Source organism: Falco cherrug, chromosome 2 (assembly GCF_023634085.1).
Source record: "Falco cherrug isolate bFalChe1 chromosome 2, bFalChe1.pri, whole genome shotgun sequence".
Taxonomy (NCBI): domain Eukaryota; kingdom Metazoa; phylum Chordata; class Aves; order Falconiformes; family Falconidae; genus Falco; species Falco cherrug.
Genome location: NC_073698.1, coordinates 58,919,302 through 58,932,736, shown reverse-complemented (window position 1 = coordinate 58,932,736; position 13,435 = coordinate 58,919,302). Strand labels below are relative to the sequence as shown.

General features: G+C 35.2%; 1 protein-coding gene across 1 annotated transcript in view; it reads right to left on the bottom strand.

Annotated features, from left to right (window-relative positions):
• The window catches only part of ITGBL1 (integrin subunit beta like 1), a 149,352-nt gene that overhangs the window by 68,358 nt on the left and 67,559 nt on the right, over nucleotides 1-13,435 (bottom strand). The window contains exons 5-7 of the mRNA XM_055703166.1: nucleotides 12,251-12,391; nucleotides 9,506-9,646; nucleotides 4,984-5,130 (exon numbers count right to left, since the gene is read on the bottom strand). Of these exons, the coding sequence (XP_055559141.1) occupies nucleotides 4,984-5,130; nucleotides 9,506-9,646; nucleotides 12,251-12,391 (429 nt within the window). The remainder of the gene's footprint in view (nucleotides 1-4,983; nucleotides 5,131-9,505; nucleotides 9,647-12,250; nucleotides 12,392-13,435) is intronic.

Below are 13,435 nucleotides of genomic sequence, written 5' to 3'. Positions count from 1 at the left end.
AAAACAACAAAAATGTTTGCAGTTCAGAATCAAAAACTCTCTTCATATTTCAGATAGCCAATGCTAGAGCACAAGTGAAAGGGGGAATTTCACAGATAAGCAGTTTCATTCTCTATATGACAAATAAATGAAAGTAATTACAGAAAATAGATTAAAATGGTAAAGACATTACCAATAAGAAAATTTGTCATTTATCTGTCTTTGGATCACTGCCATGGGATGGCTGCCTTCACTACCAGTACGTGATGAGAACAAGATAATTTTTTAAAAAGCTCTCATTTATTATTCTCAAAACCTACTCTTTATTTTCAGTTCTCTTCCTGAATGTTTTTTGATTATAATTATTTTGAAATCTGCTTTTTGTCCTTAGGGGAAACTTAAGATATGTGCATTTTAAAGAGGAAAGTGGTTTGTCTTGTCCCTTAATCCTGACATCTCTTTATTTCTTACCATAAGGATTTTTTGGTGTGTCTTTTCCTTTATCTCTGACACTGGTCTTGTACAGCGTGTTCTTAAAAGGGACAGATTTTCCCTGTGAAATCATTACATCTATAGTGAAAAGTCACGCAGCAAGTAAAAAAAACCTCTCAGGAACAGAAGTGTAGAAGGAATTATTCACTTTATATGAATGAAACTGGCTAGAAACTTTCCTCATCCTCAACATGCTTTTGTAGGGAAAGTAACTTCTGGAAAATACCTAGCCATAATGCATTTTAATTCTCAAAGTTTTCATCCAATCCTTCTCTCGCATTTTATATAACAGGAACTACCGAACGTAAAGACAGCCTGCTTGATGTAACAGAGAATTTATATTTCCTCTGCCTTTATAACATCATTTGAGAATGTAGACATTCCCACTTACTGCTCAACATGTCAATATAAAGCCTCCTCTCTCCTTCACCTACTGAAGCAGCTAAGAAATAGAAGACCATGGTGAAATATATTTTTGGCAGCAACTTCGCTCTCTCCACATGCCAACCAGCACCCATGAAACAGCTTGTTACTCCTGTAAGTGACTGAGGAAAATCAAGAAGGGAATTACACTATGGAATAAAAGTTCACTGCTTCATCTGCTCTCAGGAGAGCAAAATGCAGATTGAGAAATAGTAATCTATAGCACTTTCTAGATACTGATTATCTAATTAGGTCACGTTCTTCATAACATCCTTTTAACTCTCTAAAAATTTTGATACAACTTTTACACACTCTCGATACATTAAACACATCATTTAAAAAAGCTTTCTTTTACTGTTACTTTTCTTATATCTTTTTTCTCTTGCTAAGGTTACGTGACATAGCTAAGGGAGCCTTGGATTCTCAAAATGAGTAGCATGTGACAATTCTGTTAGTTTGCACTGCTGATGCTTTCTCTGTTTCTGCTTATGTAGTAACAATTTGCCTTAAAGGTACCTAATAAAAATTCAGGTAAATGTATATAAACCCCCAGTACTTTATATGAAAATTTAATATTACAAACATATTGTGCCGCTGAATGATTAAAAAAAGTAAAATTAGGTTAACATTCTCTTCTTTCTCATTCATCATTACCTGTAGAAACTAACCATAACGTATAAAAGCAGCACCTTACCAAAATTAAGTTCAAAGATGGAAGCTTTTGGTCCCACATACAGACTGAAAATTTTTGAAGAGTACCATTTTGCCATGATTCTTCTGCTAATATTATACAATTCTGTGAAGTGACAGAAAGGATCCATTTTTTTTTAAAATGTAGTCCCCCATCATTCCAAATCTGACAAAAAAATACAAATCCCAACATTTTTTTTTAATAAGGAGTTTAGAGTATTTGATGGCCTGGTTTGGGTAGTTCTTTTGAGCTGGTTGGTTTTTTATTGGGGTTTTTTTGGTTTTATTTTTGGTTTTTTTGTTTGCCTTCTGTAATTGTTATTGGATATTTTAAAGACTGAAGATGAGTCATTGGGAGTTTTATAGTCTTTGATATCAGGAAGTTTTGCAAAATACAAAAATAACTTAAAATGGCCAGCCAAAGTTTTGAAGGATTATTCCTTCAATGCTTCCTCAGGCAGGATGGATTTTCTTTTACTACTGTTTAAGTGAAGTATTATCACGTTTTGAAACCACACAACAGTTCAACAACAAAATATAATTGAGGAAATATAATTTTGTTAATCTTGGGAACACAGTATCGGAAATATAATTTTTGTTAATCTTGGGAACACAGTATCACAACTGAAGTTTCAAACTCCTTCACTTGAAAAATCTGAGTGTATGTCAGCATTTATACAGAGACTATTGAAAGACACTGAATTTTAACAGTTCTTTTTCTCCCTATACATTTTGGTTATCTATATGCCATTAAAAAATCCTAAAAATGCTTTGTCCTTTAATGTGTTTATCCGAGACCATAAAAGTGATTACTAAAGAGTGGGTTAGCTGTCATACACTGTTGTAGACCAACTTAGAAACAAAAGGTACAGAGGAACAGAAAGCATTCTTCAAGGAAACTCAGTACATGGCAGAGTCAAAGTCATGCATTCCTGGGCTCTCTGCTCTGCATCCTATTTCATACATGAACTGCCTTGCTAAGATACCATTAAATAAGGACATTAAGTATTCAACTTCTTCAGAAGTACAGTGCATTATTGACCTGTACAAGGACTTTCTGCCCTTGTGTGATAGCCAGGAGAAAAATCTTACAAGAAGGTTAACAAAATAATAATGCTCAAATTTCTTCTGGAACTTTCCATTCCTTGTCACTTAATCCTCCTTGTGGATTTCAGAAAAAATTGAGCTGATGGTACAAGTCCCTGGCCTTTCCAACCCCAGAAGATTTGAAAGAAGTTGCATTTGTTTTGTCATCTGCTTGTGTAACACTTCTGCCTGTGACAAGCTATAATGACAAGTAGTAGGATTTTTCAAATGGGACCAAAGGATTTAACTGTGCAAGTTCAATGACAATTTTTCATAGTAACTAAACACCTACATCACTTCAGCAGTACAGGAACTTTCTCACATTTTTTATTATATACAAAATAGGATGGAAGAAAGGGAAATCCAGGGAGTCCAGGGTAAAAAAATACACTACCCAGTAAATTACAGATTATTAGATTAAAGTATCTTTTCTCTTTCTCTCTCCCAATTTCCTAAACAAAACTGCATAGAACTAGAAAAGATACCACATTCCATTTTAAAACAACTTTTTTCATAGGAATGTTTTCTCAAGCACAGAATGCAGAATCTCTTGTTCCTTCACTACAGTAGCTATCACACTATGTCCTAGATCCACGTCTGTGCCATTTGCACTCCTCATAAACCTTGGTGACCTTTTCTTGTTTGGAAGTCCAGTGAAAACCACTATCGACCAAGCCTTTTGTTCCAACAGATAATGCTTGTACTTTATTTGAAGATTTTGACCAACAGATCGTTCAGTTAAATTAATTCACCTAAAAAAGACTTATTTCACTGCTAGAATCTCAACAGGAGAACACTCTCAGTATTAATATTCAAGTGGTTGGTTGTTGGTTGGGTGTTTTTTTCCTGAAAGCCAAGAGGATAGAATTATTGCCATTAACAGCAGAATTTTTAAACTCACTCTTCTCACTATAATTAACAAAACCTTTCAAAAATCAAAATATAAATAAAACAATGTTCCATAACTTCAGACTGTATTTTTATTCAGATTATATTTGGTTTTAGGACGGTCTCTTTTTCTCTGTCATTTGAATTCCATTGTGCACAATGCAATTAAATCATAGAACTGACTCCAAATGCTTCACACACAACTCCTTGTGACATAGATGACAGAAGAGACATTTAGCATCCAATGACAACAGAACTGTGAGTTCATATTAAAAAATATAAGTAAATCAAATGCCAACACTCCTTTAGTTATAATTCTTGCAGTCATGAACAATAAAATACAGCTAATTGTCTACAGATGCCATTTCACCTAACTTTTAGCCAAAAATTCCTTTGAGAATTTTTACCAAGAGAGTGTAATTCACTGGAAAATTTTAACTTAATTAATAAAAATGAAAGCAACAATCTGTAATGCATAGTTCTTTTAAGATATTGCTAATGCTGTATCTACTAAGTTATGAGCTGCTACACATTTACAAAGGGGAGAAAAATACAATTACCACAGTGCTAACTTGGGTGGATAATATACAATTTTTGACTGTGTTAGACAGTATTAGTGAAAGAAGAAATTGCGAATGAAATAACATTTAGGGTCAAATGCAATAATTCAAGAGTAGCTTTAAACCTTTCCCAGCAAATACTTAAGTGGGCAGAACTCATAAAAAATTCGATTACCACTTCTAGCAAAAGTCTATCTCATATTTAGTTTTCTCTCTTCTCTCTGCAGAAAACCACATTTAACACAGTGACAGAGGAAAATTAGCAGGTGTTTTTCCTTCTGAGAAAAGTTTCCTTTTGCTTGCAATGTGTGTTTCAATTGTATGTATGACTTAGTTTTTTAGTCAAAGCACTTCACAAAGAAATGCTTTCAAATGAAAAGCCTGTGGCTAACTAGCAAACTACATTGAAGAAAGGTGCATTTTAGAAGTCAGTCCTGCACTCCAGGGCAGGTTCTTAAGTAGCATAAATCTGAACAGCTGTTACCACAATGGTGCCACAATGTTTTACACAAGCTGAAAATCCCATGTTGGTTTTGTCAAAGAATGCACAGAATAGATTCATATTTTGCATATACCTTTAGTAAAGGCTTAACTGCAGCAATCTTCAAAGCTTCCTTAAAAACTTCCAAAACAAACGCTGAGATATGTAAAATAAAGTACAAAGCAGTAGATGAAAGGAACAATAGGTGACCTTTGTATTCTTCTCTTCCCTCCTCATAACTCACACTTTATGCAGGGATGATTCATGCACAATAAGCCAAGAAATTTCACATTTTTCAGTACTAATAACGCTGGACATCTGTAAAAAATATTTTAATGAAAGTACATTTTAAGGGCATGAAAATTCTTCTGGAAATGTGCTTACCCCTTCCAGAGCAAGGTAAATTAGAATTTCCTTGGCATTTCTTAGCACTTTCCTCAACAGACAACGGACAAGAAAGTGGATGTTCACATTTCTTCCCAGTCCATCCTTCTTTACAGTCACACCTTCCACAATTACACTGTCCATGACCTTTACAATGAATACAATTAAGGATTAGTCTACATATTGATGATAGGTATTAAAACCTCATGATTACATGAACTTCAAAGTTGTGGTTTCATTAAATAATCAGACTGGAAAAAAATACAATCAATTCACTACATCTACTCTTTTTCTGAAAAGAGCACTGGTCTATCATTCCGTTTGAGCCATATTTATTTCTAATTTTTTTTTTCTTAAGGGATGTTTTGCCACTTGGCACACACTCATCACACAGAAGGGTGGAATACAGGTTACAAATCCACATTTCACCACTGTCTGGACAAGTGGAGCCTTCATAAGGCATTATTTCAATTACCTTTATAATGTTCTTTTTCTACCACAGCTGCAGCATATCGTGTAAGTAATACAGTGATACCATCTTTCATCTACTTGCAATCAATGTCGTACACTAAAGAAAAGCAATATCAGAACAATTCAAGTTTCAAACCAGTGCCTTCTACTAAATGGTGATGTGCAAATAATAAAATAATGGACATAATCAGTTCCCATTTCAACAGGGCAGCTGGATGTGGTTTTGGTATCTCATTAGCTAACTTGACTTTTCCTGACCATGTCTGAACATAGCAACATAAATACAACTTTCACTGTGAAAGCTGAGGTGAGGAAAAGTAGCTGAACTCCATAGAAGCTTTTTCTGAAAAGTTTCTTTAAAAAAATGTGACAGCCAAGAAGTTAGGGGTAAATTCCTCCTGGGAACTTAACCAGGAAAGCCATCCAATCCACTTCCTCTATACGAGTGCTAACATATCCAGACCAAGAAAAACCAAGCTAATTGCCCAGCACCTTCATCATGAGCCTAATGCTCTTTGCATAAAGCAGTGGGATTCTGGCAGTACAAAATGTTCCTTGCACTGGATGAGGAAAGCTTAAGCATCAACAAAAACATTCCTTGCCACAAAATCAAATATTTATTTTCATGAGTTCTGACAGCAGGTTAGATCTTCTCTCACAATTTTTGCATCCACTGGATGCAGTGCTCTGATGTCCACTTGTCTATCCAGGTTCTTCCTGAAAACCATAGCAACACAGATTGTATATTGCCTTCTAATCGTACTTGCATTTTAAGACTGGTTTATATTATATTTCTAAAACATATGCATTTATCAGTTCAAAAGGAGAAAAAAGGGAGGAAGCAAGCATTCTGCAAGTTGTCAGAGTAGTTGCTAGAATACAAGTCTTGTTAATTTCACAAGAACAAGCTTTATTTACATTTGTTATTTATTTTTCTTGAGAAGCAATAAAGTCTTCCTCTTGTGTAGACACTAGATTTAGGTTAGATCTAAGGAAGAATTTCGCTACTGTGAGGATGGTGAGGCACTGGCACAGGTTGCCCAGAGAAGCTGTGGATGCCCCGTCCCTGGCAGTGTTCAAGGCCAGGTTGGGTGGGGCTTTGAGCAACCTGGTCTAGTGGAATGTGTCCCTGCACGTGGTAGGGGGTGGTGGTGGAACTAAATGGATCTTAAAAGGTTCCTGCCAACAAAAATCATTCTGTGATTCTGTCCCTTGATTTCATGTGTGCTTGCTGACAGGTTGTGAATTGGACACATGTTCCCTAATCCAAATAGATACCTATAAGTAGATGATGCTCTTTCATATAATATTTTCTTTGCTAAAGCCACAGCAAAGGAGCTAATGAGATGTGTAAATGAGGAGTTTTCTTATGAAAGCCTTTTTTCTTTCAATGTCAAGTCATGAAAGCTATTCTCTCTTTAAAGGAAGAGAATCACTTTAACGTTGTAAATACCTCTGAAAGAAAAACATTCAGTAACATACTGAACATCATTTCAGATGTTAAAAGAAGGCATCCAGTTGCCAATATGAGGTACTACAGATTGACATTCACCCTAAACTGTATGAAGCTTTTGGAAGGAGCTGCTGTTGTGTGATGTTAAATCCTCACAGCAGGGCTGTCAATTACTGTCATTTGTAATTTATGAACTAAATGTAGCATTTCATTCAGTTATAATAAAATTATTTACATGTAAACATGTTTTCCTATCATTTCAATCTGCTCCTCAGGACAACATGATTTCCTGTCTCTACCTATTAGGTAGGCAGAACAAGACAGGAAAAGTTTTGTACCAGCTCTGTTTGATGTAGGTTTTAAGAAAGATGGATTATTTTTCCTGTCTTTACTAATCCCTTTTGGATTCATCCTAAATCAATTTACAAATAATTGTGAGAAAAATGAGGATGTTTTGCAAATGCACCTAACACATGCACACTTTGTGCACTAAGTAAATTTCTCATAAACAAATAAAAAAAGTTGTCTTTTACAATTCTGCTAATAAATCTTCGATTTAATTGCAAATTCTGTCTACCACACTAAACTAAAATTAATACTTATGCATTGTCCATTTCTGAAACAGGACTAAACAGCAGGACTACAAGACATTACACTGCTTCATGTGAAAATAGATTTTTTCCACAATCTCTTTGAGGAATGCATACTTGGATGGCCAGCTAAGGCTAAATTAGGCTGTTCTAAAACATAATGGAAAGGGATAAGAATAAGATGTAGTACTAAAATTTTTGCTGATTAGATAGCAAAACAAACCTACACTTCAAGTTTTAATTGTATCAGGCAAGCCATGTGAGTACCTCCTTTACTATCGCTCATAAGGTTTGCTCATTTACAGTCATATCTGTGTAATAAAAACACTGTACCAGTCCTTAATCCAATGGTAACTGGCAATATCTTCCCTCCCACTCCTTTGCAACTGTCCATACTTTCTTACAACCATTACCACCCTGGGCAGCAGCAGTGGCAATGGAAATAATGTCCAGGAAGGAGGGAGGGAGTTCAAGCCCTGTTTCAGTGGTGCAGCATTAGCTGTTTGCTGTAATCTAAATTGGTTTGAAACTTGTGTTCACCCTTAACTACAGAACACATTTACCATGTTGGTTTTTTAGCTTTGTATTCCTTAGCTGATGCTGACATTTTGATCACTCCCCGAGTGCTAAAAACATTCTCAGCAATAATATATTCAAAAACTGACAATATCCCAGTCAATCCTCCTGCTGCTCTCATGACTGCAGTTCTACATCCTTTCAGCTTATTAATTAGATAAACCTATACAAAACATTTGTAGGTGGCTGAAACAGTAACAAGCAAATGAATGCACTGAAGGTTTCTAGAAATGCTTTTTTTTCTCTCTCTCATTTTATTAGCTAGTGATTCATCAATGTTTATTTTAAAAAGCCACCACAAGTTAAGAAACCTTCCACCTTTATCACAGGCAAAAAATGTGCTAGGAATTTTATCTATCATGTTTGTTTCAGTTTTCTCTCCTTCTTACCAACAACTCCTATGATCTTTCTAGGGGGGATCTCTTATTCTTGTAATAGGAAGAGAATATATTTATTTTCCTTGATGTGACTGAATTGTTCCTATTAGTTAGGCCAGATCAGATTTCAACAGGATGCATTACAGCTGACAACCTGTAATCTGTCAAGTTCCTTTGAAACCACCCTCATTTGTTTTTGCAAAGTTCCTGTGTGTACAAATTGCATGCTGTGTATTGATCAAAGTCCTTCTCTCCTGCCAAGCACTAGCATCTTTATTGGTAACTGTACAAAATTGTATGCAAGGTCTCACTCAGAATCTCAGCTTTTCTTAGTTTATATATGGAGCATCAATCTAAATACACTCCAAACCTTGCACAGCTGGACGGATTTTAACGAATTTGAATATAATGTTCTGAAGTACAAGTAGAAGAAAAAAGGAAGATGAATGTTTCTAGGATGTACAGTCAGTGATATGTAGCTGGGCCACACATTCATATTTTCCACATATTGATGATCTACTTGCTCTCAGGTTAGCTACTATTCTCAGGATACTGTTTTTCATTAACTCATGAATGAATTCACTTTTCCTTTAGATTTCTTCCTGTTGCTTGCCCTCTCCCTGCTGTATAACATGAAATAGCAAATAAAATTTGATTTAACATTTTGAAATTTCCACAAGGAAGGATATATGGAGATATATATATATATATACACACACATAGTTTCAACCATTCTCCAATGCATGTGACGTTATACTGAAGACAAGAGTGTTAGAAAGGAGATGGGCACCTAAAATTATTTCATGTTTACAGAATTCTGTTAAAAGGCTTAGAAAAGAGACATGTTTTAAGAAAGCTTTAGAACTGAAAACATTTTTTTTTCAGAATTATGTCTTTAAATTTAAAAAGTCCACTCCCAAAAAACTAGCTAAAGCTTGGTATATTTTAAGCTAGGAAAATGAGAATTGGAGCATTAAGGAAGAGCAAGATCAGACCAATTGGATGTTTTTGATATAAAACTACACAGAAGCTCCTTTTATATATATATACCATACCTGAACAGAAGTCATCAGAATATCTATCATATGCTGCTTTGCAGTTTCTTTCATCACACTCACAGGTATCTCCATGAATATCTCCCCAGTCACCAGTTGGATCCACATCATGGCATGTGCATTCCCCACATACACATGTGCCTAGGAAAGGGGGGCATGGTGGTGAGAAAAGGGAGACAGACAGAAGATTAACTGAGCAATTTAGGGTAATAGTACTTTGATTACAGGAATTTACACTTGTGAATTTTCTGCTTTCACAAGAGTGCAGTTTCAAAGCTGCAAGTGTTAATCATGAGCATATGCTCATCTTCTATGATTTCAAACCTTCTATGATTAGTTAGTAGTAATACTTTATACAAACAAGCTGGCTTCCTGTTGAAGTTTCTTTTAGCTGTTGAGCCTTGTAGGAATCAACAGAAAAATGTAGTGCACAGAACAGTCATAAGTCTTTGACATCAAAAGTAATTTGCCCTGACACTAATGACAATAAAAATCAATGCTGTTTAAATGACTTGGGCACAGTAGATAATTAATGATTGTTAAAGCATAAACATTTAAACTAGAAGGGAATCCAAATTCTAATCCAGCTAAAAATGTCTAGGAGGTCATTATTTACCGAAGCAGAACATTAGGACAGATCTACACGACCAATATTCAGGACCATATCCTGTTGGCTACAATAAGAAGGGAAATGTGAAATATGACAAAGTGACTAATTTGGCACAACCTTACCGATATACAGAGAACATGCATCCCGCTTAGGAAAAGTCAGAATGAAAAGACGACAATTTCCTTATTCAGAAATCCAAATATGCCTCAGGGCCATACACTCACCACTTTTTCTGAGATGTCAACAGACACAAACAAGCAGCCTAACCCTACAGATGTGCATGTGCTTCATTTCCTGAAGAGTAGCTTTACCTTCTGCTACTCCACCAAAGCCTTTGTCATCTTATTCAAATTACTGAACAAGATAACAGGATAGGGTGACTAAAGAGTATGTATAGATATTAGCACATATAGATAAGAGTTGCTGCTCTGTTTAGTGCTAAAGCCACCAAGACAGCCCTAAAGAAATTTTCACCTGATTTTTTGGTACTTTCACAATTCAGTGACATTACTGAAGAAGAAAACCTAACAACAATAAACAAGCAAAACCCCCCAGAAAATTAGGAAATGCCTCTGGAGAGTGATTAATCCTCCTAGAAACAGCTTCAAAGTGAATTTGGGTCAGCTGCCCTGGATATTGGAATGCAAAACACCATCTTGCCAAAGTGTAAAAAAATCTAAAGGTTCACATCTGATCTCAGCTGATTGACTAGACAGCTGGTGGAAAGATACACACAGTTTATCCATCTTAGCACTGAAGAAGACTGGACAGCAAGGTTAGCCTCGATATTTGATTTTTAGAAGGCTCAAGACTGACAAGATGAACTCTACCTATATCACAAGATGTATAAACACAGAAGACTAGGTAAATGGGACTAAAGAGAGTAGAACTACTGTGTTGAAAAGCAACTATATATAGTAAAATCCTACAAAAATTTAATGTGGATAAAATCACAACTATATGAAAGGCTGAAAATATAGAAGTGTCCTATGAACATACCTTTGTATAGCAGGTTTTAGCTATTCAGAATATCAGCTATAACTTATATTTCCCCCAATACCAATGTAAATTTAGAGAAATACTTGCCCATTAAAATTTCAAATTTGAACAAAAAATTGCTTTGACAAGAAATTAATTTTCAGTGCAAACAAAGCATCTGATCTGAAGCCACTTTGATATTTATTATTTTCAGAATTACAGAAAATTTTTTACTGCTAAGGTCCCAAGACTAAATGAGCCTACGTGTTCTCTGTATTTGAGCAAATCTTTCAGTTTCCTCTAAATTGAGGAAAGAGAGTTTTCTAATTGCTCTCAGGATAATTAGAGGTTCACACTATAGCAGGTTTTGTCAGTTGAAATGTTTTTAAGAGATGTATCTGTGTGACTTGTGCTTATCTGTAACTGTAATTATTCTGGACTATTGCCAAAAAAGAATAACACGTTTTTTTAACTCTTTCATTTAACAATGAAGCCAAATGTAGCTGCTAGTGAAAAGCAACCTTATTTTGAACTACTTTTTTCCTAAAATGGCTAACCAGGCAGAAGTATAAGGTAAAATTCAAATTTTGTAACTTTGTGCAAATAAAACCCCATGTAGTCAGAAACACTGTGTGAAGTTCACCCTTCCATCTCTGTATTCATTCCATAGCATTGTTACCGAACACATCATAGTGGTTTTTTTCCGGTTGCAGTGAAAACTAAAAGCCTTGTGTTTTCATTTTCCCTATTCAGTTGTGGGTCCTTGGTCTTCTTTAAGAGTGAATTGACACACAGTCCTGTTGGCCTTATAGCACCGATACATACCAAGTCAAAAATCTGCTAACATTTTATTTTGCAGGATAGGTCTCACCAAAGTAGATGTACTAACAAATTATCCTGCTCAGTCTTACTACAAAATTGAAGGATGAGAACAACTTGGGTCAGCTTAATCCAAAAATAGGTGTGGAGTTTTGTAAATTTATACCTAAACACAGGTATCTACCCACTCACTTGGAAACATATTCAGAATTGAAATAAGTGAGAACAAACAAGAAACTGTCAGCAAACACAATCTATGTCCTACTGCAGAAAATGCATATTGTAAACCAGAAGCAAGCTATATAAATATGCATAGAAGGAACGTGCAAATGACACACCTCTGTTGCTGCAGATTTTGCCATCTGGAGATGTGCATCTTTTCTTGATCTCCCAGGGGGTGATGTCACACTGGAATTCACATTTATCTCCATGCCAACCAGCCTCACAGTAACAGTTTCCACAGTAACACTTTCCATGGCCTTAAGCCAAAACAAATTTTATACAGTGAGAAAAAGACAAGTTTTTAAAAGGCATTAACAATTTAACTGTTTTGATCTTTTCTTTTAAAAACTTTTAGCACTAGAATAGAAACAATTTACAGACCATATATGCCAGATATCAAAGGATATCTGAAATATACTTTTCCCCAAGTCTATTTTCAAACATGTTCTCATTCAATCACAGATTAAATCCCATCAATAAACACTAGTAACATCAACATTTTTTATATTTGTAAGCTTAATTTTTGAAACTTTATAGGCAAATGTTGAAATTTAAGCACCGCTTTAAATGTTAAGATAGGACACACTTGCCTACCATACTTGGCATGTCTAACCAAGCATTGTCCGTTCTTGACGACTCAGATAATTCCAGAAGGGAGACCTTGATTTATCACAAATTGTCTACATTGTATATGGCTTCCCTTTTTACCTGTTAACAAGATTTTTGAACATGGATAAGCCAGCTCATGAAAGATAAGAATTAGTAAAATGAACCTTTTAGATGCTAATTTAATAAACCACACATCTCCCAAGAAGATAGTCAGGTCATCTGAGACTTGATGAAACCAGCTCCTGAACATTTTGATCCACTACAGTACTACTGCCATGTGCTTCAATGATACAAAGCATTTAAATTAAGTAGCTGCAACTCTCAACTAATCTTAAAGCCATAAGTTAATTCTTTACTAGAAGGATCAAGTCAGGATCTTGTCCTTTTTCCACCCCTAGGTATGTCAAGCTTAGTAGACCTGGTCCTTTCTATCACTGTCTGGTCAGCTGAGTTCCTTAACTATCAAGACCTCAAATTTAAACCTGTGGAATAATATTTTTTTTTCCTGTTTTTATAGTTACACATGGAATTTTCATTACAATCGTTTGGTTACATGTCAAAAAAATAACAGAAGATAAAAATACTATCTTACTTAGATAACTAAACAACAAAGACAGTCTAAAATAATGCTTATTACCAAAAAGTTGTTCTTAAATAGTGAACAAGATACAATGGGGAAAATGGTGGAGTAA